The sequence below is a fragment of the Xiphophorus hellerii genome, chromosome 15 (assembly GCF_003331165.1).
Source record: "Xiphophorus hellerii strain 12219 chromosome 15, Xiphophorus_hellerii-4.1, whole genome shotgun sequence".
Lineage (NCBI taxonomy): Eukaryota > Metazoa > Chordata > Actinopteri > Cyprinodontiformes > Poeciliidae > Xiphophorus > Xiphophorus hellerii.
In genome coordinates, this window is record NC_045686.1 from 7,363,132 (window position 1) to 7,387,142 (window position 24,011).

Genomic DNA, 24,011 nt, shown 5'->3' on the forward strand with positions numbered 1-24,011 from the left:
AGTTTTGATCTCACCTCAGATAATTAGGCTCTAATATTTCATTATATCCCCTTCGGCTTGCAAGGTTTTGCTTCAAATATTTTCAGCGTTGGTCAGCACAGGGCACGCAAACACCAACACACATGCACACGCACACTGGTCTGCAGAGCCCAGTGAAAACAAAGCTATGCTCTGCCAGTGTAAACAAGGGTCATTGTTATGAGGGTTCTTTCCCGCCTTGTATCGTCGCTCCCTGTGGCGATCCATGCCTCTGAGAGTCACAGCTTAAGCAGAGAGGCCTCGTTTGGCAAAGTTATTTTAAGAATCGCGAGGAATCGTTTGCCCTGCATTTATGTGAGCATGTCATTATAATGCAGGCTTTGGGGTGTGATTTATGTGCTCGGTTTTGCTCCCTTTCACCCCCTTTTTCCTCCCGTTTTACTGGTTCGGTCTAACTGTCTGGGTTCTGAGGGGTGGTTTGCGGCCATTTAATTCACAAAGTTTGAGCTTTTTTGACTCTTTTGATATTTTTAGATGAGCTGTGGTCAGTGTAACACATTGCACTGAAGCGTATTTTTGTGGAACGTAATTCAACCGCGTTTCATTTAGTGTGCTTGTGCGTGTCACATTCGGTGTCTTCACTGTGAATGCGGGCCACATGTGCAGTCGATTAGGACCAATCAGAAAGCTGTAATCAGGGCGGGGCATGGGGAAGATGGTGGTGTACTATTGGGGGCATTTTAGGACTTGTGATTAGTGGGCCAGATAGATGAGGAAGAACACAGGGTAACTTTAAGGTCAAATCTCATTTCTCAATTTTGCTGTTTCTCCTACTTCCAAATTTGATATATTGCTTTGGTTTGCCACATGACCTGGTACAATTACAGGGAAGTATTTAAATGTAAGAATATATGCTTCTGCAACTGGAAACATGGTTAAAACCATTTGGAGTTTGAGTGAATAGCGAACTGAAACAAATACTAGAAGTCAATAACTATGTCTCTTAGTTCCCCTTGTGTATACATGTACATTTATTCAGGCTGCTTCACTGGTCTTTATTTTTCTAGTGAGTTAACTTGTTCCTCTGAAGGCCAAAACCTAAAAGCATTCTAGTTTATGACCTTTCACATTCCTCTTACTAAATTTAAACAGCCACTGTTTCCACAAGCTGGACCACTGTGACTGAATCCACTGTTTTATCCACTTTTACTCCAGTCAAGAAAATTCATTTGTAAAGATTATAATTTTTGACAAATCATTACACACCAAAATATAATTTAAAAAAAAGATCAATTAATGTTTTGTTTGCCAAGATGTTTAAGGAAATATTTGAAATCATATTGGGTGTGATGCTACACATTGTTTCTGAACCAGAACTTTTGTGGAAAACATTGAGGGAAAAATGGCCAATTTTAAACACACAATGTCCTCAGGTAACAATAAGTATTTATACCTAATTACAAACATACGGTATAAATTACCTGATTTAATTCAAACCTGACATCATTTTTCAGTCCAGTGCTGCCAGATTGTTTCTTGAAATGGTGGTAAAGTTATGCTTTGAATCTGCTCACATTTTACCGACCCTTATAACCATGATATTTTCCTCTGGACACCAATTAAAGCGGCAGTATGACTGCTTTTTTGGAGGTCACTTGGAACAATTGCAATTAGTTTGGAATTCAGACTGCTGTTCCCTTTTAATATGATGTACATCTATTTATTTACAATGAAATTAACAATGAAATGTTCTCCAGCAGTTACACAGTGCTGTAAAGATAAACGCATAACTCTGCCAAACAGAATTCCCAGAGAGTAAAAGCTTTGAATGTCAGTGGTTATATTTTCATTATTGCTTACAATTGGAAAAGCCTTGTAATATGTCTAGGGGATAAATATCCAATGACTGGAAGGAGTGTGGTCTGTTCAGCTCCTTCCTTAGTTTAGATTGACTTTTGGATCACAGCCAAATTACAACCCTGGAAAGTATATTTATCTTCCCAGATTTTAAACAAACTGGACATTTTTGGGGCTTTTTTTTGTCCTCAATCCCGTGTCAGAATCTGAGTATTAGGAGCTCTGGTGATGCCTGCAGAAACACAGAGCAAATCTTTCCTCAAAGTTCAATTGCTTGTTCAGAGAGATGAACATGTGAGAACAGCAGAAAGCCGGACAGTCGGTCATCTGTCGAGCTGCAAATCACTGCAGATACAACAGGGTAGATAAACAAGGTGACCGGAGCGTGGCCTGGCCTGCAAAAACCACATTTGAGCGAACAGGAATGTATAACCCACTGCATTGTGGGTTTGTGTCTGGGGGAAAAGAGTTCAGACTCTCTAACTCACAGGGAGCTGTTAGGATATGGGGGTAGCAGTGGTGGCGGGGGTTGGGGGGTGCAATGAGTAAGGGGGAATAGAAGAATCTTAACTTTTGGGAATCAGTGAGTAGCATGAAGAGGAATGTGAGTCATGGCCAGGATGTTCTCTACATCTGCCTCCTTCATACAGTAGCTGTTTAATGATTGTTTTTCTTTTGCTTTTGCTTTAATGAAACACACCAGGCATTAGGGAAACTCTCAGTCTTCATCAGCAGCATCTGTTAAGCATCTCTGGCGTCTGCTGTAGCCTGTTTTGGATCTTTAGCTTCATTGCAAGATTAGTTCCGAATAAAAAATGGAAATCATGGCTTATACTTAGTAGCTTATACTTAGTAGTTTATACTTAGTCTCTACAAGAGCTTACAGAGCTCGAGAATACTAAGCCACAACTACAGGCAGGTATGAGATTCTCCCTGTAAAAAAAACTAAAGTACAAGTGCTGTATCAGGGGTTTTACCCACAAATTCAAAACTAAAATAAATAACATGATCTACTTGCTCTTTTTGTGAATTGAAAACCAAAACGTATTCTTACTGCTGTTAAAAACTGTGTTCACTTTCTCTTGCATCTTATTCACGAGTCTACTTTCTTATGGTAGCAAATTTGCTCATTTCTTTCATCATTGTGACTGGAAGTAGTTATATTAAGCTGCAAATACCTATGTAAGCCACTTAGTTATAAGGCTAGCATTACATTAAATATACAGAAGTTGTTAAACATTTATTTAGAAGTACTTTAGAAAAAAAAATTCTTTAATTATCTGCTCCTTCGACTAACTCTTTAACTTTGCTTTTCCCTTTCTTTGAAGTGCCAAAGAGACTGCTCCAGGAGCCAGGCCGCAGACCACCGGTGTACCACCCACCCTCTGCCACCCGTGACCCCAATGTAGTGGGAGACGGGCCTTCTGGGGGAAGTTCAGGACAAAACACTGTTCCAAGTAAGCAACAGAGCAAATGCACAATCTGATAGATCCAGACTCAAACGTTCAGCCTTTTAAAGAGAACAGTGAACAGTCTTGAAGGTTTCCAGGACTCAAGACCAATCATAATTTATGGCTCAAGTTTAGAAGTATGTGTATACTAAATGTCACATGTATAACTATTTCCATATGTGTCGAGTTCACGTTGTGATCAGTGGCCTTTCAAACATTAAGCATTCAAAGATCCACTGATTAGCCTACATGTAAGCATAGTCTAAGGCCGTCTTATAATGTCAAACATCCAGGGAGGTAAAAAGACAGAGAAAGACTGATAAAATGAAAAAGTGGAGAGCCTGGCAATGAAGAAAACTCAAACAAAGCTTCATTCTTTAGGGACACTGGCTCCCATCCAACACTCATTACTCTGCTCAGCTACCGGCACAGTACTGATCAGGAGGATGCTTGAATGAACAAGGAGTTAATAGAGGGAAAAAGCAAAGGGGGAACTGGGAATGATGCAGCACTGACAGCCTCTGACTCATGAATAGATTCACTTCCTTGCACAACTTAAAAAAAAATCCTTTATGAGTTTATTGGGAAAAACCTGTGTTTATCTCTAAAGTGACTGCACAATGGCAGACAGACGTATGTAGCAGGAAAACAGTTAACGGTACATAGTTTGAACCTATGCCAGCTAAAGTTAATGTCAACAGCTAGTTATTCTGATATGCAGACTTGTTGGAAATGCATGGCATGTGGAATGTGCCATTTCTAATCATTGTCTGTGTTTTCAGATCCAGGTGTTAAAAACATATTTCTTTAAAAAATTACCCTATTTTCTTCTGCAATATAGTTTTAAGTTTCTTTCAATAAAATTTATTTGAGCCACTTAGCTCTTTATTTCTGCCTACAGTTGTGAAAAAAAATCTATTTCTAGCATTAGACAGAGCGTATGCAAACAAAGTATTTACAATTATTATAATGTGGTTCGAACAACCAAAAAGATTTTCATATTTTAAGGTTTCTTTTTATTGAAGCAACATTCTTCTGTTTCCTGTGTTTTCTGTTCACAGTTTTGTGGATATGTTTGTGTTTGATATAGAGAAAGATACCCAGGTTGACTGTTGAACTCACGTGCTCGCCACATTAATAGGTCTAGGTGGAACCACTTAACTGCACAGTGAGCAACCCCATTCTAAACTGTATTTATCAGATAAAAAGGTCTGACACATCTTAAGAAACCTACAATTAGAGGTAAGACAGTTTACCAAAGCCTGCTTACCTTCACCAAACAAAAAAGTCCAAATGTAGTAACATCACAGGTTAACCACACTCAGATGCATCTCGCATCTGTTTTTAGGTTATTTTTCTAGCGGTGCATTGTTCATTCATGGAGATCATGTTGTGGCTAAAAAAAGCAACAATTTCAAATTAAATAAAATGATCTGTACCCGGCGATTAGACTGGCACATAGATGACCAAACGCAGCACAAATAGAAATGACGGAAATCCAGAGTAGCAAAAAGTTGTTACTTTTTATGAACACAACCTCCTGAGAAATAGGTGGGGGGGGACGTTTTGAAATGTTGCCAAACTGAAAACTATTTCCATGTGGTTTTCTGTCGCTTAAAGTTTTTGAGTCAGAGTAAATCAAACAGAAGCAGATGTTGTTCCATCTTCTGAATTTCTCTGTGTGTCTTTGACAAAACATAGCAAAATCCTCCTGAGAGGCCTTAGGTGACTCAGTTTTCTGACAGATGTTTGCACAATACACACTTGTTTTACCATAAATTACCCTAGTAATGATGAATTACTCACACTGAATGTAATGGGCTTGAAGTCGAAGCCTCACGGTGACTTACTGCTTTTAAAACTGCAACCTTTAGCTCGGAGCCCCGACAAGAAGAAACCATCTGACACCAGAAGAGGCAGCGGAAACAGTTCATCACAGCCATCAGGCATGAATCCTGTGATCAACTCCACCTCCAGAGCCAACATGGCCCTCATCAGCAATGCACTGGCAGCATACACCTACATATCAGGTAGTACGCTGTTGGTGAAATTTAGTGAGGCATCGCAGAATATCCAGATGTAAGCTGTAATAGTGATTGCATTCAACTGATATCATTAAGGAAAAAGGGCAAATGAAGGAGGAAAACTTTAGGTCATCTGAACAGACTTTATTAGAGTGTTTTATATCCAACTCTGTGGCCGAAAAAAGTGTTTATTTGTAATGATATGCATTGTGCATGCATAAAAATGAATATCCAAAAACATTAGCTTGCACAATCTAAAAACTTTCTTGCGTATTTAATAGTAATAACATTTTAGGATCAATAAATATTTGCTGCAGAAGTTACACCACAGCCAAAAATAGGTTTTCTTTTTTTTTTTTATTTCCTCTTTATTTGAAACTTCCAGTGTATAAGTGAGTGTGATGATGCAGTTTTAAAAATATTGAGATTATTTTTCTCAGTGTAGCCAAAAGATCATGTGGATTCAATGATTTCGCTGCAGCAGTACTAAATCTAAACAACCAGTGATTGCAATGTGGGATTTCTTACTTGAGGACAAACAAAATTCTCAGAATTTAGATCTGTTGTCTAAGGATGACGTTTTTCTTCATTTTGTGCTTAGACCAGCTTGTTTAGCTCATAATGTCGGACATGCTTCCAGAAATTTGTAAAATGACCAAACAGATGCATTAATGTCCTCCATACTTATTGATACATTCATTTAAATTATTCTTAGTGCAATGCTCAAATTGAAAATGTTGGAAAATATGACCTTCAAACATATTCTTTAAGCGGTAAAAATACGTTATACATTAATTGTCGTTAATAATGTAAAATAGTTCAGTCCAAGTCTGTTCCAACTACATATTGTTGTCCGCCTGTGTTTTTAATGCTTTTACAGCCTTAAAGCTTTTTGGCATGCTGTTTGTTTTTATAAATATAAAATAAAATTTACATAAATCCCATATTCTGTGTGACTATTTCCACCAGCTTAAGTGTTTTAGATTTTAGGTATAGACAATCAAATCGAAAATTATGTCCATATTAATTTAAAAACCAATGATAAAATCCTTTGGTTTAGTGTCAGATATGAATCTCAATTAACATCACAACTTTAGTGTCAGAAGCCAGTTGAGTGTACCTCCATGTTTTCTTGCTGTGTTTGCACAGCACAGGACAAAAAAGAGAATCTGCTCTGTGGTCTGATTGAAAACTTTTTTTTTCTTCAAAAAGCTTCATCTCTCTGTAATCCGCATACACCTCATTATCAAGATTACAAAACACGGAGCCATTCAGTGTTGTTCTGTGTTTTTGCATCATTGTGGGGCAGTGCTACAGTACCACCAATTGGCCTATTTAAATTACATATCTAATTAGGTCTAATTAAATATTTCCCCTGTTTCCTATTAGAAACCCACTAATTTAGAACTTTTCCTTTTCCAATGTTCTTTCTCTTCAAAAACAGATCATCCCGAAAGGGCCGCACTATTCTTCGTTTGCGGTGTGTGTGTGGGCCTCTTCCTCACCCTCTTTGCCCTGGTGGTCCAGATCTCCTGTCGCACAGACTGCCAGTCTCGGAAGCGGCCAGCTGTCAAGAAACCGCCCCGTCCGGTCCACTCATCCTCGGACTCCAGCGACTCAGACTCGGACTGGGACACCACGTCGGACCTGTCGGCGCGGAGGCACAGGCGCTTCGAGCGCACGCTCAACATGAACGTTTTCACCTCAGCAGAGGAGCTGGAGCGAGCCCAGCGGCTTGAGGAAAGGGAGCGAATCATACGGGAGATCTGGATGAACGGGCAGCCCGACATTCCAGGGACACGGAGTCTCAATCGGTATTACTAAGTACCGCCTTCAGTCGTTCTTATTGAAGACTTTCTTGAACTAAATCCAGGATGCACTTGGTCATGAGGGTAGGAACCAGAGAAGGCCGGCATGGAGCTTTGGAAGCAAGCATGCAATTGCAGCTGTGGACTCTGAAAACCAGAGGGGAAGTTTTTCAGGCTTGTAGGGTGGTCTGCGTGTTCCACTGGGTATCATAAGGCGCAGCCCCCTCGGTCAAACAATAAGCTTGGGCTCTGCACGGCAAGCTTACCTCATGGCTCGCCCTTACTGCCGGAATTGAGTGGTGAAGGGCAACACTGACTCTCCGTTGACTTCAGTAGGCCTTTTTGAAGTGGGGATTTATGGGTTGGTTGCCTTGGACATCCACAGGCCTGCAGAGACTACATGGAGACTGAAGGACCACGGCCTCACAGGGGTCTATTATACACGGAACACTTGGCAGCTGGATGAGACTGTGAAACTTTGAGCTTTCTGCTCTCTACTTTCCAGTATTCAGTATGAACTTCAACAAAGAAAAAAAAAAGTGCTTTTGACAATGAGATGAATTAAGACAATCTTTCCACGGTGAACCATGCTGCCTTTGAGCTTCATAAAACCAAAAGATGTTGTATGTGTGCGTGTGTTTGTGTGAGTGCGAGGGATTCATCTCAATCCTTATGAAACATATTTTATAATATTTAATAGATATTGACCTTTTGCTCTCAAGTATGGTTTATTTTTAAATATTTTTATACGTGGCAAAAGTTGTCTGGCACCTCAGGGATGCAATCCTAGTGTTTCTGTGTTTGGCTGATGCGCTTTCTTCCTAAAAAGGGGGTCATTAGCAGACCAAATAAATTCTTTTTTTAAGGCATTGAAAGAAAATAGCTAGAAATATGATGCAAAGAGCCTCCAAGAGGTTTTTAATGATTTATAACCTTATTTTTGATACAGTAATTCACAGATCAGTGCCTTTTTCTAGCTATGAAAGACAGTTGGTAGAATTTAACAAATGTTTTAAACAGGTGAGCTAGTTAATGCGAAATACTTCATTTGCATGCCACTATTACAGTACAGTTGCAATGGAAAGGTGAAGCTTGTGTCACATCTGAATGTTTCTATTTAATATTGCACTTGCTATGTACTCTGACGGATATGAAAATTACAAGAATATACCAGTTTCGTACCAGTGGTTTTGCTTGAACGTTTTTTGTTATTTTTTCTTGTTTTGGTCTTTGCTCCTTTAAGATTATGTGGCGTGCTGGGCTACTGCCAATCAGGACCTTATTGTAAAGCTAGTGGTCTTGAGCAGATGTTTGTGGCTATCTGAAGAAGGAACCAGCTCTGCACAATAAACAAGTAGGCTACACATGTATAAGTAAATTAGAATCCATTGAAAAGTTCATTTGTACAAGTCAATCCGTTCAAAAATGAAATTCAATCAGAGTGGCTTATTTCAAACATTTGTTTCTGTTAACTTTGATTAATATGAGGTGCAGCTATATATATATATATATATATATATATTAACTAACCTTTTGGTTAATTATTAGCTGTAAGCCTTATTCATCAAAATCAAAAAAGGTAAGCTCTTGCTTTTGAATTCAACTGTTGACATGAATGAGATATTTGATGATATCCTAATTTATTGAGATGCATCTCACTAGCTGACATGTAACCTGCTTTTGTTTTTCAGTCACATTGCCAGTTTGATAACATAAGCTACTGCCTTTGGCTTTGTAATATTTTAACAGAGTTTTGTTACAGAACACACAGGGCATTTCAGAGTTATTATTACAACGGACCAGTCTACATGGACTTTTATGCCTACATGATAAATAAATTAAACTTATCTGTCAGAATAAACTATGTCATATCTGCTTTAAATAAACTGTGTTCAAATTAAGTGATCATCCACATTGCCTTTTCTTTCTATTTTTTCTTCAAAAAAAAAAATTTAAATATGCACTCTTTACCAAATAAGTCAAGCACTTTTGGTCTTCATACACTGTATATTGTTTTTCTATTTTGGTTTGTAGCCAGGTCATGTTTGTAAATGAGAAGTGATACTCAACAGCTTACCTGGATAAATCAATAAATAGGAGACAAACAACTTAATCACATCTTTAATAAAAGAAGGAAACGAGCAACACAATGCAACTCCAGTCAGTTGGGGTCAGACAGTTTTGAGCTTTGTTGCCACCTGCTGGTTGAATAACAGTTATGCAACTTGTGTTATACTGAAACAAACTTTAGGCTGTTGTGATAAGAAATAACAGTTTTGAAATCCGTATTGATTCATCAGCATTAATGTCTGTCTTGTGTCATTTTCTGTGTGGCTAAAAAAAAATTCCGCATTTTGCTTTAAAATTGTTTTCGGCTTACGGTTTCCATGGATACCATAAACTAAACAGTGGAAGTGTTGTGCAGCTTCTCGCTTCAACGAAATCGTTTTAATTTCCTAAAACAGGGAATTACCAGAGTTTTAGAGTGAGGAAAATTTCAGAAGAAAGTCGATACAGAAAATGTCCGCCGAGTGGAATAACGGATTACCATTTATACCTGGATACACATTTCGGGATCTGTCGGTAAGTTGTTAAACATAACTTTTTTAATTATTTTATTATTATTATTTATTATTTTTTTATTATCTTTGTTAAGGATTTAAGGTATTGTTTAAGAAGTTCCATTTCATTCGTAAAATGAAATGTCTCCCGGTAATGAAAATGCAGATACCGCATTCCTTTGAACAGCAAGTCGGGGCTCGTTTAACTTAAAGGTCCGAAAAACAAACGAATTTCAGAGCTAAAATATGTTCCCCTTAACATATGAGTATGTGAGAATTTCTAGCTGCAGCGACAAAGTTTTCAGTAAGGGTGTCCACACAGTATGGTAAATTCAAGACATTGTCAGGGATAGATGAATATAAAACAAGTTTATTTAACCTTTACAATCCAAAATGCCTTTTTTTACTCTCAGTCTGAGTAAATAAAACTTGTTTAGAGCCATAAATCTTACATGAACATTAAAAAAAAAAAGAAAAATGTCAAGAACCACCACTTTACTCCTTTTTTAGGGTTTAAACTAAAGAATAGCATAAAACCTTGAGGATAAATAAGTCTAAGAAAAGTACATCATTTACAACCAAATGGCATGAAAATTGATCTAAAGAAATAGTACTGGTACTTTTAGCATCATTCAGTTTTGGAAATTCATTACAGCCATTCCATGAGGGAAAAAACTACTAGGAACTCATATTGTTATATCTATATGTAAAAACATTAATTTGTTCTTCATCATTTTTAACTAAAGTTACCAAAACGAACTGTAGAATTTCTTTTAACAGCCATTTGCAGCTCTGAAGCCACAGATTGTTGACCCCTGGGATAAAAACAAAGCATGGAAAATATTTTCCATTCATGGAATTTTAACATGAAAAATGTTTGCTGACCTAGAGAATACACATGTCTGTTATCACAAAGAATAGATGGATTCCAGCAATCATCTTGCTGGAGATGCAACTTGCTGTCATTCATTATGTAAGGACATACCACTAAGCCAGTTTTTGTTGTCAGGACTTGGAAAAGATGGTGTCACCTTTCCTCTTTGACAGGAAATTATCCTTAAAAAGTGAAAGGTGAAATACCTCTAAATAATGATGTCTAATGATATCTAAATTTGTTTGAAATACAGTTTTGGGTTTACCAAAAACAAAGACAGACTGGCTGACTTGAAATAGCCAAAAGACATGTCACTGAATGTCCAATGCTGATTGGCATCATTCTGTAGAGAAAAAGATTACAGGTGAAAAAATACTTAAGACACACGCCAGTTGCCTTATTCAATTCAGTTCAATTCAAAAATACTTTTCTAACCCCAAAGTGAAATTAAATCATTTGAACTTCACTGCCATCAAATTTATCCCAATGTCAGAAGAAGCAATTTTACGACAAAAAAAACAAAACAAACACCCACATGTTCCTTTCAAAAGAGACTGTGGGAGCAGGTCCTGGGTTTTTGTCATTGCATCTGATTAAATGAAAAGACTGCCAGCATCTAATTTATTGATTTTTCCCCCCTGAGGGTGGGGTTATTGTTACATATTTAGTTGTTTGTAATATTTTAAATTCTTATTTTTCTGTGCATATGAATGTTTTTGATCTTGCAGCTACATTTTGTTATGTCATTGCTCACACTTCTAATTGTATTCATGTACATGCTTAGTATTGGTAAGTCCAGATTTATACTGTGATTTGGCTAGGCCTTTGTCATTGACTTCTCTGTGGTTTGTGTGTGCAGAAGACAGCCTTCCATCGGTCCCAGACACTCGGCTATAAGAATGGCTTTATTCTGCCTCGTCGTCCTTCTGTGGTCATTGGGAAGGAGGTTCTAGCATCAGAGCCATTAACTCACCACGATATTGATAAACTGTGCTTTGAGGCGCCATATACTGTATATGATAAGCCGCAATATGAAGAATTCATTCCAGCTCATGTGGCACTCGATAAGAAGGTCTGAGGTCACAAAGAAAAATATCGATATAGGTTAGCGTGTACTTTTTTGTTTTTAATACCTCTTACTTGCATACCATGTTTTAGGTTCTTCGCTTCTATGGATACTTCTTGGAGGAAATCTTGCACTCCCCTGCAGAAAATTACCGTGTTCGCTCCGTGACCATTTACTACTACCTTGAGGATGACAGCATGTGCATCATCGAGCCATCGGTGGAGAACTCTGGGCTACCACAAGGCAAGCGTATCAAACGTCAGCGTTTGCCAAAAAATGAGTATGGGAATTATTACAACTGGAAAGATCTCAACCTTGCTATGGACCTGGAGGTCTATGGGTCCAAGTACCGCATCACAGACTGTGATTTGTTCACTAAGGTACAGTAATTACCACCTCTACCTACCTCACACAAAAAGATGTAGTGGCATTTATAGGTCTACTTTTGGAAACATACACACTCTTTGTCTATGTCTCACATCTTCTGAACAGGAATTCATGGAGAGTGAGGGCATCATTTTGAAGGAGCCAGAAAAAACACCAGAAGATCCTTACAGCAAACACCGTAGTATCAAACCAATCCTAGAACATGTCAACACCAGCCCTGCCAAGTTTGAGAAATTATACCGCTTTCTTCATATGGACTCCAAGGTAAATTCAGGGCAGATGGGCGGATCACTTCAAGATGACAGAAAGGGAACAGCTCAAATAACCATTTGTTACAACCAAGATATGCTACAGAAGACAAACACACCGGGTGCCATGCCTGTCAACTAAGAACAGCAAGCTGTCGCTACAGTTCACACAAGTTCACCAAAAGAGGACAATAGCAGAACATTTTGCTTGGTTTGATAATCCTCAGTTCTAGCTACAGCATGTTTGTGTCCCTTCCTTGGATTAACTGCAGCTGGTGATGGTGTAAACGTGTGTTTTAGATTTTCTTGAAATGTTTTGGGTGCCTTGGCATCAATTGACTTTCATTTCAGTGCCAAAGCTTACATTGGTACTTTTGCTGTCCATGTCCACCCCTTTATGAGCACACTATCTATCTTCTTAGGGAGACTTACAGTAAGACAGTGATGCACCAGACTGGTGCATCTGGACAAATCAGTAACTGTATGGTGTCAATGTGGACCAATATCTCTGAGAAATATTTCTAACAACTTGGTGACAATGTGCCACAAAGAAATAAGGCAATTCTGAAGGCCAAAAGGGGATTTACATTTGTTACCTGGAGAGGGTGCCAAATAAAATTGGCCACTAGTTGCATGATAAGCTCTGACAGAGAACACACAATAATTTCTAGAAAGACAAAAATGGGTAAAATAGTTTAAAATACACTTCTCTTTTTCATGTTTCAGCAATAATTGTAGAAATCAGTCTATAAAACACTTCCGTCTTTCAAAGCGGTATTCTTGAATTCAAATCCTGAATAGTGATAGAGTTCTCCATCTTTGAATGGCAAGCATGAATTTTGAGTGCAACTACTTCATTTTTTTTAGAAGGCATTAATATGATCTTAATTAACTGTTTAATTAATTAATTGTATCTTAACTCCCTGTTTTGATTTATGGTCAGGTGCTCCGATTCTACGGTCAGTGGGTCGAATGTGATGCTTATCAGAGTCATACCTGGCCTGTTATCATTCACTATTACCTGGTAGACGACACTGTGGATGTAAGAGAGGTTCATCAACGCAACAGTGGCCGCGATCCTTTCCCTCTTTTCCTGAGCCGACAAAAGATACCTAAGAAAGTCAAAGAAGGTAGGATGCTTTAAGATGTGTAAACAACTACAGTATGTAGCTATTGATGTATGTACGGTAAATATTTCTTGATTTTATGCTGAAATATTTTCATACTTAATTTTAAAAAAATGCTCAAACAACAGATTACCACATAAAATGAAAATACATGATTAAATTCCACTCCTTTAAGAGACCTTCCCTAGCATTGTGATGGAGATCTGCAAGGACCTTGTAGAGGAGTACTATTCCCCCAAAGACTTCCAGCTGGGTCAAAAGGTGAAGCTCCTGAGCCATAACTTCTTTTTGTACGACTGCGACGGCTTCACTAGAGAATATTACCAGAAGAATTACCCAGACATGGATATGAAAGCTGTAGAGATACCAAAGATGGAAGACACATCAAAGAAGGTATGGCATTGCTGATTTGCAAAAACTCCCCCCGCCCCATAAAATCTACATTCTGTTGCTCATCATAGATGAGCCTTTTAGATTATTTAATGTTAAAGTGTGTTTGTTTTCGTCCAAAGACACAGGTGATTCCACCCTACAACGGATTTGGCTCTCTTGAAGACTCTCTCCAAAATTGTTTTTCTTTAATTCCTGAGCCTCCCAAACATAATATAATGAAGAGATTAGTAAACAGCAACAAAATGCTTCGCTACACTGCCAAGCTGGTGAGATACCACTGATGGATAATAAACTCTGCGGCAGTAGTATCAACTAAACATACAGTGCTGCTCAGAGTTTTACATTCGCTTGTCATTCACATTATTGTCCCATTAATTTCAGACTTTTAATGAACAATGTGATCTTCTGTTTATCAGAGCGGAATATTTACAGGTTTGAAATAATAGAAAGCCTCAAACCTTCACTAATATTTTCCTAAATTTGCTTTAGCAAGTCAAAGAAACTATACTCATATTTTGTAGCTGTGTTCATATTCATGGCGTGAAACTTTAACACACCTGAGAGTTTCAACAAGACAATGGTGTAAAACTGATTTTAAGTAGGCTCCCATTAATTTCTGGAATTTTAACCTTTTGTGGATTAGAGAAATTTTGTAGTCAGCTTAATTAAATGCGCAACTTTGTTTCATTGAAGCCGTTTGTCATATAATTATTTTAACCTGGAAAAAGAATGGTAGAAAGGCGCAGTTAAAACCTCAATCAATTACGAAATTAATGTTCAAAATGCTCGTATGTAATATTCTGACTGGCACTGTAAATCAAAAAGTAAACTACGCTTACTTGCTATGGTACATTAAGGAGACACTTAATACTTCAGTCCCTCCAGACTTAAGTTTTCCTTCACTGTCCCTCAGGAATCCCCATACCCTGAAGATAGAGACCGGCGTTTTATACTGTCCTACCACCTGGACACTGACATGATCAGTATTTATGAAACGCCAAAGCGCAACTCTGGCATTATTAGTGGGAAGTTTCTGGAAAGCTGCCACATTCCCAAGCCAGGCTCCGCTGTGGATAATCCTGTGTACTACACACCTGCAGACTTTGTTATTGGAGCCACTGTGGAGGGTAATCCTAATTTCAGTCCTGAAAGATTGTTATGAAGTCATGAAAATTGTACAAGTCTTGCTATAACTGTGCTATAAAGATATCATACATGGCTCATGAGCGCTGTTCAGTAAGTCAGTTACAAGACATTAATACAGAGCTTACTGTTTACCAGTTTTCGGCCACCGCTTCATTCTGACCAACGCAGACCTCTACGTGCTTAAATACTTGGAGTCCAACTCAGATCAGGTCCCTTCTCACACTCTGGAGTCACTGAAACAAACATTAGGAGCAGAAAAGGCGAGCAGCATGCCAATGGGGCAAAAAGGTAACCATTAAATCTGCCTTTTTTTTCCTGTAACCTTTTAAACTGATTTTAAACCTCAGATTCTCCATCTGTCTGCTTGTTATGTCCTCCTTACATACAGTAGATGTCGCTATTTCCACATAAATTCAAACAAATTAAGACTTAATGCTTCTCCTTGTTTTACCAGGTGAAGAAAAATAATCCGCTCCATGACCGGAAGGAAATTGTGGATTATTTCCCCCTCCAAAGGCAATGAATAAAGATTTATGCAAATAAAATGAAATTGTAGTTCTGTGATTACTCTAAAGTCCTTCACTGAAACACAAAATAACTCTCTGCTGGATACATACCAGCACAGTGTCATTTCAGATAATTACTGAAATCTCAGGCTTCATGCTGACAGGGTTTCATAAATACATTGTTGTCCAAGAGAAAAACTGAAAAAGAAATCCAGGAAAGATTTAAAAACAATAATAATAATAATGATAATAAAAAACATCTGTTTCAGACCAATGTATTTTTTAATAAAGTAATTGATAAACAAAACAGAGGGGAAATAAAGGACATGAAATGGCATGCGGTAACATCCACAAAACATACTTGATACAAATCTGTTAAGTGACCAGTGACAAATGCATGATATATAATTTTTTTCTTTTTTTGCTGGTTAGTTTATATCGTTTCATCAGCAACGCTTTTCTGCCCCGGCGGAGCAGAAGGGAAAACAAGCCAAGCCGGCTCACTAGTATGAGCTGCAGTACAGTACTTATGTTTGAGAGTATGCAAAAACACATTCAACATGGACACAAAGATAACATGTGCAGCACACAATACTCACTTTACTTTCTTTTTTTTATTTGTTGTTTATGAATCACTAACGGTGTGCCTTAGTGTTGGATCGCAGGCTGCGTAGATGTACAAAAAACCCAAAAAGAAAACAAATACTGATACAATGAGAGGAATAAATGTCTGTTGGGCTCAAAGGAAGTCCTTGGATTTTCATATTCCAGCATTCAAGCCAAAAGTCTGTAGTTACTGAGTCCCTGTATCATCATCACAGGACATTCTCAGCCAAAACTTTGTGACCAGCGGCAGCTCTCCCCCTCAGCTTCACTGCTGTGCTGATGAGAAACCTTAATTAGGGATAAAGTCACCGTTGAGGCCAGGAAGTCTGCCACCTCAGGGGGATTTGAGCTTCTTTGTCCGCGGTGAGACGCCATTCTCAGCTTTAAGCACTCCATTCTCATGATAACCAACTAGCAGGGAGACAGAGGAGAAAAGTTAAAATATTCTCTGATGCGTCATAAAAGTTAGAGCGAGACAAGTTGAATCAAGAAAAATTATCTCAGGAGCTCACATGTGTCCCTCTTTAATTGCCGTACGGGTTGTTTTGCGGTAGCCTTCTTGCGGACGGCCTGTTCGTGTCTGAACTCCCGCCAGCGCCTCAGCTGGAAGCGGATAAACTTCCAGAGGAGCCAAGATTGAGTCAAACAAACCACCAGTAGAACTGTCATCCTGAGCAAGACCAAACGAGAAAAGATTAGTGCTGCTGCCATCAACTCTGACATTCTTTCTTCTTTTTTTTTTTAATAGGCCTGGTAATATTGGCCAAAAGACCTGTTTGTGCTGGGAGTCTGGATTGGAAATTGCGATGTACAAACAGATTCGAACTAGCTGGCTGGTTGTCATAAATACTCAAAAAAAACAAAAATTAACAATACAGTACGTTAACCTGATGCTAGCATTTCAGTACACCAATGTTGGATGATGCTCCACCTTTATCAATTTCTTATTAAAATAAAATCAAAATTGAGAAATTAACATTTCAGCCACAAACTTTTATCAAGCTCACACATGATAAAGACCAGAAACTCTTTAATAGGAACTGATTTGGTCTGATAAATAACATCCTGTTGTCAAAAGGCTTTAAAAAATCCACACCATCTATTACCCATAGACTCATTTAAGAAAAACAAGATTTACAACACATTATGTCATAGTTAGAAATATAAACATGAATATCCACAGAGACAATATATATTAATTTAGATGGTATAAATCTAACAAGCCTCATTCTGTTGAGTTACTTACTTAATATCACAAAACTGCAATGAGGAAATATGATAAGCATCATTTAATTGCACTTCAACTGAATAATCCATATTACTTATGCACATTTCTGCTTACCAATGATTTGTTAATGTCATTTTGTATTTTCAGCATAGTCCAAAGGAGCAAAAATCACAAATAAAAAAAATTATAGCATAAGGTGTTGATGTACACGCTATACGAAAAATCTTTGGTTCTCACAGTAATATTCCACTGTGCAGTTTTCAAAGCAAACAGTTATTAGAGAGGGGAACCAAGCATTTTTGTATCTTATTTAACAGTTTTCTTTTTAAATTGAACAAGATCTTCATATTTTACTGAGGATTAAAGGGGAACATTTAAAAACAAAACACAGCTCAGGTTCACATGTTAAGAAAAGCCTATACTTTTTTGGAAAAAAGAAAAAAAAAAACAATAGTGGAAAGGTGAACTTAAAAGTGAGCAATTTTTTTTCAGTTTGGCAAGTAAAACAGGACAATTCTTTTTCAAAGCTGTCTTATAGCGCTATATGAGTTGGCTGTAGAGGTTTTTCTCAAACGGTAAAACTCACTAATAAAGAGTGAATGTTTAAGTAGAGAAGGCTAAAAAAAAAAAAGTTTTTTTTTTTTTTTTATCAGTTCATGAACTTCTCTTTCACCCACATCTCCAAAACCAAAAACAAAAAATAACTCTGCATTTTTGTCCAGTTTCACAATTAGATGCGACTGCTTCATACGCTTACAACCACTTCCAATTTAAGAGATGTTCTAATCATTAGATTGTAGTTTCCAGATGGTCTGATCCAAACATCACATTATACATTTTTCAGCCAGTCTTGTCCCAGGCACCCGTTTCATGTTAAAGATGTACAATGTTTATTGAGATCATTCGGGGGGGTTTTCTATTCGTCAAAAAAGCCTAAACCTGGGCTCACCTTATCAGAACAGTGTTGAAGTTCCCCATCTCTATGTCCAGCCCCTGATTCTCACAGCGGGCCAAACCAAAGCCCACGGCGAGGAACATCAGGGTCAGAGTGGCCATCCGTGTAAACACGAAGCTCACCGCCCACAGATCAAACCTGAACCAACACAGCAACGTGGCATTTTTCAGATTCACCCTGCATGAGGCTGCATTAATGCAAATGAACCTTTTACAGCTGAACGACTTGGAACCTATTTAGGAAAGAAACCCCTTACATTTTCTGATGATTCTCATCAGTGAAGTACAGGAGTCTGGCAATGTGGAAGCCCAGTTCTGACACGTACTGGAGAAAAAGGAGCACCAGACCCACACGGCTCAAACTGCAGAAGAGAAAAAGATCGACTTCAGGACGTGCAAGCAAAACCACACACCAACTGAGCTGGGTTATCTTAGCACTTTGCTCTTGTCAGAACTAATGCAAACTTCTTCACAAACCTTCTACACTTCACTATCACATTACCAATCACAGACACTTACTTTAACAAATAAGCTACAGAGATGTGCAGCAGATAAAGGCAGATGTACTGCAGCTGACGTGGAATCTCCTCCTGAAACAGAAAGCAGAGTTATTTTTAGAAACACACCCGACTCGCCAATCTTCCATGAGATTGCCCCCCATTCTGTTTAGCACATCTGCAGAGAAATTATACAAGAAATTCATGGAAAGAGTTCTAAACAAAGCTTATCTAGTCCCACTCCAGAGCTCCCCCTGTTCCCAGGGCCTCCTCCACTGACCTTGCGTACTTTCTGGAAGTAGAGCTCCGGCAGAGCGTGGAGCCAGTAGGCCAGCTGAGTGAGGTAGAAAAACTTCACCTGAAACCTTGAGTGCAAACACGGAGAACGGTGGGAGAATTAAACAGAAGCAAAGCAGCAGCAAACATGCTGCAGTTGTGTGTGCATAAACGAACACAGATGATTCTTTTCCGATCAGAAAAATACAGCGCGCTAACTTTGGTGGTGTCGGCCACTTCGGCTTTGTTTTTTATTTTGTTTCAAGGAAGGATGTTGTTTTAACAAATAGTTTTGAAGGTCTTTTCTGAAGCTGTTCTTTGGGTCATTGGCAGCTTCTTCTTTGAAATAGAACTTTTCAGAGGGGAACGAGGTTTTTAGGTGTCACGCAATTAAAAGACTGAACTCTGAATTGTTCAAGAATAAGAAAGGGTTTCCAACAATATGAAGGACGCCTAAACCCTCATGCTTAATTTGCACTCATACAAAATCCCTTTTCATTTCTTATTTATGTTTTCATAAAAACACTGTTTACAGCAGGTCATGTATTTGCCAGTTTCTACATCATTGAAAACTACCGCAAAATATTTAATTACTAAGCTGTAAAAAAATAAATAAATGAATGATCTGCAGTTTAAAAGAGTCAGTTTAATTTGTTTATACAGAGAATAAAATTATTTAATATGCTGATTTGCTGGAAGTATTATGCACTATGGCCATTTTTCTACATATAACATATGATTCCTTTTCAAGCATTTTTTTTTTTTCCACTTTAAATTTGCCTGCAAAAATTTACTTTAAAAAATTTGCCTGCAAATGTGGCGACCTTCTGATGACCCATGCCAAAGCAATTCGAACTAAACGGAGTACATGGGTAATTTAAATTACACTCCTTCTTGACTTCAAACCAGGTCCTGCCTCGTCATAAAAAAACGAAAAAAAAAAAAAAAAAGAAAACTGTCAATTCTGGTCAGGATCCAATTTGTCAGTACATCTCAGATATTGTACAGGTGACCCATTATGAATAAAAATGATCTAAAAGCATATTTTTCAGCAGGACTTTACTCAGTTACATGTAAATTCTTATTTTTTTTTATGACTTCTGCTTAATATTCCAGTGTACCACCATCAGAACAAGCAGCTCTGTATTTATTTGTAAAAGAGTAAACCTTGTAAATATCTACCTGAGGTGTGAATGCGGGTAGTTCTCCCAAAGGCTGCTGGGGTGCAGAAGATATCCTTCCTATTTAGAAAAGATCATAAAGAACCAATAAAACCCTCTAACTGCCTCATTTCTACATGTCAAAGTTAGGGAATATTGTGGAGTATCAATAAATGAGACGTTATACCAGTAAAATCTTTACTCACTGTAATGAGGATGTAGAAACTCCACACACTCGACACTAAATGGAACACACCCAGCTGACCTGACTCATTAAACTTGGTGTTTTTGCTTTTGGACAGGTGAAGGCGGCGGTTCACTTTCTGTGACAGGAACAAAACAACAGATCATGTGAGTGACACTGGATCCTGTCATAACGATCGTCACTGTCACTGTGGTGCACAAGGAAGTGTCACCGATACAAAAAAAAAAAAAAAAAGTAGGGCAAGAAGAGACAGGCGATACCATTTATGGCTGCTGCTCACAAACACTCTAACGGTGTACTGTATTCCTTTCAAAGGCAAACAAAAAGCTGATTTAAGGTGCTAAAATAAAATTCATTTGTCCTGGTTGTATTTTAAGACAGATCAAATATTATGTGACTTTGCTGCACACAAGCAGTCTTTTTCTGTGTTTAAAATAAGCTTGAAAATGTTTGTGATGTACTGTGACTCATCATTACGTGTGCAAATCCAGCCAGGTGAAAAAGTTTATTTTCTGACCTTTGGATAGTCTTGAAATACAATCTTTCACACTGTCATAATCACATTACGTTTACCAATTTGTATGGAGCCCAAAAAAATTCTATTTCATTTCTGATTATTCTTTTACCTGCTCCTCTGAATTACGCATATTGTGTTGGCCTGTCACATAAACTCCTAATCAAATACAATGAAAAAGTTTTATGAATACCTGTTAAAGGCAGTGAGGTCATCAGAACATTTTTAAATACAAAACTTGGTGTTTAAGAAATGATTTAATTTAGCAAACCTGTAGAAAACTTAAAATATAAAGGCAAACATTTGCAATTTTATATCAGTAATGGAAGAAAATACATTTTCTTGTATGTATTTTATGTACATAGATTACAATACAGTGATGTTTTTGTTGCATCTTGCAACACAGGTAAGGACACTATATAATGTTGTGATTTACAAATGCATTTTGCTTGGCAGTTTAGGTGCTTACATCCAGAAGATACTCCTGAACTACAGCATGGAGGATGATAGCGATGAAGAAATAGAAGAGGATGGTGGCACAGTCCTTCCATCCATAATGATATGTAGTCACCTCTCCCTCTAAGCACACAAAGGAGAGGAGAAACACACAAAACACATAGTCCGGTTTGTTAAAACATCCTGGACTGCCTTAATACGCCATGATGACAATAATGCAGAATATTCATATAAAGGAATATTCTGCAATTAAGTTAGAAAAAAAACGTGTTCATGGTCTTAAATATAATTTCGTCACCTCTTACCTAGTGATAATGTGGTGATGTTGTACTGGGGCTGAATAAAGAGTATGGCTGTCTTTGCTGTTGCCTGAAAAGAAGGACAAAAACAAGTAAGTGATCTGAGTAAAGCAGCTTCAACAAACTGGTCTTCAAAGTGTTGTTATAAGATGAGATCAAGACAGTGTCAACAGGAGGAGCAGAAAGACGCAAGATGAACTGAATTCCTACGGATAATATGCTTGTTAAAGACATAATCAGGAGTACTACACAGGAAAGACCAGATACTTGAGAATTTTTTGTATGAGGAATTTCCATAGTATGATGCTTCCACTATGGTGGTGAAAATACTGTGATATGTATACAAGCTAGAAAGTTCTATTTCAATATTATCCGATTAGATCACCTTTGTAGACCTGTTTGGATTGTTCCATTGACATGGTCGGTGGTGAACTACAAACAGAACTTCTTAATGCTTTCATTAAAACAATTATAGACAACTGCCGTAATACGATCTGAATCTGTTTATACGACTGAGCTGTATTGGAATTATTCAGACTAATATGAACTGAATTTGGACCCAACTGTGATCGGCACAACTGTTCTCCACCAATGTAAACCATTCCAACATGGTTGATGATGCTGCCACCATGTTTTACGATTGAGATGGTGGGTCTTAAACCATGTACAGTGTTAGGTTTCTGCCACTCATGGTGTTTCGACTGGAGGCCAAAAAGTTCAGTTTAGATCTCCCAGCATCTTCTTTCCTATGTTTGCCAATATGGTCTCATCTAAACAAAGTACCCCCTTTCACAATCACAGGGTCAGAATCTGACTGTATGACTGGGAGTCAAAGAGTGAATCAAAAGGAGTGGATTGGAATTTGGACAAATTACACATGTTTCCTAGTCAAGTGCCTTGAGATAACATTCATTGTGAAGTGGTGAAAAGTCCAAAAGCTAGCCTCTTAAAGGACAGTATTTGCTTGCTTCTGTTTTACGCAGTCCAAGCTGCCAAAGCATACAGGACTGTTGAGAAAGACTTGGTGCTCTGCCATCGGATTAACCATCACAACAACTCACTGCTTTTGTTCTGTTTGCTGAGGGTATTTGACCGATGGGAACAAGATCTGAAAAATCAAGTTCATATGAAATGCACAGTTCCCTTTTTCTTCTGAAACTAGAAAAAAAAAAAAGGAAATCCCCCTTCAAGTTATTCTCAACTCGACCAGATGTGTGATCACAACCAGAGTTCCGGACAGAAACTTTAAATACCCGGAGGTGGGGACATGATGGCTTTAGCAGGGTGCTAGGAGAAACAGCTCCACCATGAACCATCTAGCTGAATGTCCTTGCCGAAATAGCGGCTGGTCAAAGCGGTCTTTGGAGCTGCTAAAGCCAGAGTGGCCACAAGCAACGGATCAGAGTGAGACGTGGCAGTTAACTTAACAGATAAAGCGCGCGGCTGAAAACGTAGTAACTTCCGTTACTGCCTTTCAAAATAAACAGGAGCGGTTTTAATTACAATAAAGCGAGTGCCGTACTTTTATTTTGAAAATAGGAACAGCCTAATTTCCTGTATAATTTTGGGATTTTTGCTACAGTTCATAAAGTTTGCTACAACACAATGTTTACCGGAATTAAGCATATGTTAAATATAAGAAAATCTATTCATCTTGACAGGAAGCAAAGCAGGTAATTACGGAGTCATTTTGTTTATGCAAAAGAAATCCAAGAGCCCCATTAAAGACACTAACTGCTAAAAGCAAATATGTAATATTTCACTTTGAAAAACAGATTCCATAATATGCCTTGCAGTTTTGTTCAACACTTATCTAAAGCAGTTTTAATTCGTGTATGTCTTCGACCAGAAAAGCAGCACTTACTGGCAACAAAAGTTGTAAAAAAAAAAAAAAAAAGTACATGAAAGAAGGTAATATTCTCGTTCTTATCGGTCGGTGTGAACGAACCTCTGATGCACTCTGCACGTAATCGATAGAAACAGAGATTTTCAGCTCACACATCAGTGCAGGAACGCACACAGACCTGCATTCTTTAAACAGCTGAGAGACAAACAGAGACGAGGGAAGAAAAGAAAGAATCAGAGTTCATCTCACCTCAAACATCAGCCCGATCAGAATGAAAATCACCAGGCTGAACACGATGTCGGCATGGTTCTGGATGAGAAACTCCTGGCTGAAGAACGGGTAGCTCTTGTTTCTCCGGCGAAATGCCATGTCAACTCACTGATTTTATAAATCTGAAAAAAATTTTCGGCTCTGCGAAGTTCAGGAGTTAACTTTCGCGGCGGTTTGCGCATGCGCCTCATCTTAAAGGGCGAGTGTCATAAATACCTTTAAGGCCATTTAGGTCTCACATCCTGCTGAAAAAAGGTGATTTAAGCACGAGTC

General features: G+C 38.1%; 3 protein-coding genes across 5 annotated transcripts in view; 2 read left to right on the forward strand and 1 right to left on the reverse strand.

The window, feature by feature from the left end:
* eva1aa (eva-1 homolog A, regulator of programmed cell death a) overlaps positions 1-9,020 on the forward strand; it is a 70,733-nt gene extending 61,713 nt beyond the window's left edge. For both annotated transcript variants that reach the window (XM_032586149.1, XM_032586150.1), the window contains 3 exons: positions 3,165-3,293; positions 5,162-5,317; positions 6,756-9,020. In XM_032586149.1, coding sequence (XP_032442040.1) covers positions 3,165-3,293; positions 5,162-5,317; positions 6,756-7,135 — 665 coding nt within the window. In that variant the 3' untranslated portion in view covers positions 7,136-9,020. The remainder of the gene's footprint in view (positions 1-3,164; positions 3,294-5,161; positions 5,318-6,755) is intronic.
* Positions 9,021-9,520: 500 nt separating this feature from the next.
* Positions 9,521-15,471, forward strand: efhc1 (EF-hand domain (C-terminal) containing 1). The gene is made up of 10 exons (XM_032584533.1): positions 9,521-9,702; positions 11,414-11,626; positions 11,713-12,000; positions 12,113-12,271; positions 13,199-13,385; positions 13,558-13,775; positions 13,895-14,041; positions 14,689-14,902; positions 15,057-15,209; positions 15,376-15,471. The coding sequence occupies exons 1-10, from the start codon at positions 9,640-9,642 to the stop codon at positions 15,387-15,389; spliced, it is 1,656 nt and encodes a 551-aa protein (XP_032440424.1). The 5' UTR covers positions 9,521-9,639; the 3' UTR covers positions 15,390-15,471.
* Positions 15,472-15,690: 219 nt separating this feature from the next.
* Positions 15,691-23,916, reverse strand: tram2 (translocation associated membrane protein 2). 2 transcript variants are annotated; one of them, XM_032586249.1, is made up of 11 exons: positions 23,718-23,916; positions 21,629-21,692; positions 21,337-21,446; positions 20,355-20,471; positions 20,171-20,229; positions 18,993-19,077; positions 18,735-18,805; positions 18,473-18,577; positions 18,211-18,354; positions 16,546-16,703; positions 15,691-16,444 (listed from the first exon to the last, which is right to left on the reverse strand). In XM_032586249.1, exons 1-11 carry the CDS (start codon positions 23,835-23,837, stop codon positions 16,368-16,370), a joined length of 1,110 nt encoding a protein of 369 aa, XP_032442140.1. In that variant the 5' UTR covers positions 23,838-23,916; the 3' UTR covers positions 15,691-16,367. The 2 variants fall into 2 exon arrangements, with proteins under 2 accessions (XP_032442140.1, XP_032442141.1); XM_032586250.1 differs by lacking the exon at positions 23,718-23,916 and adding an exon at positions 22,876-23,011.
* Between the last annotated feature and the right edge of the window lie 95 nt (positions 23,917-24,011).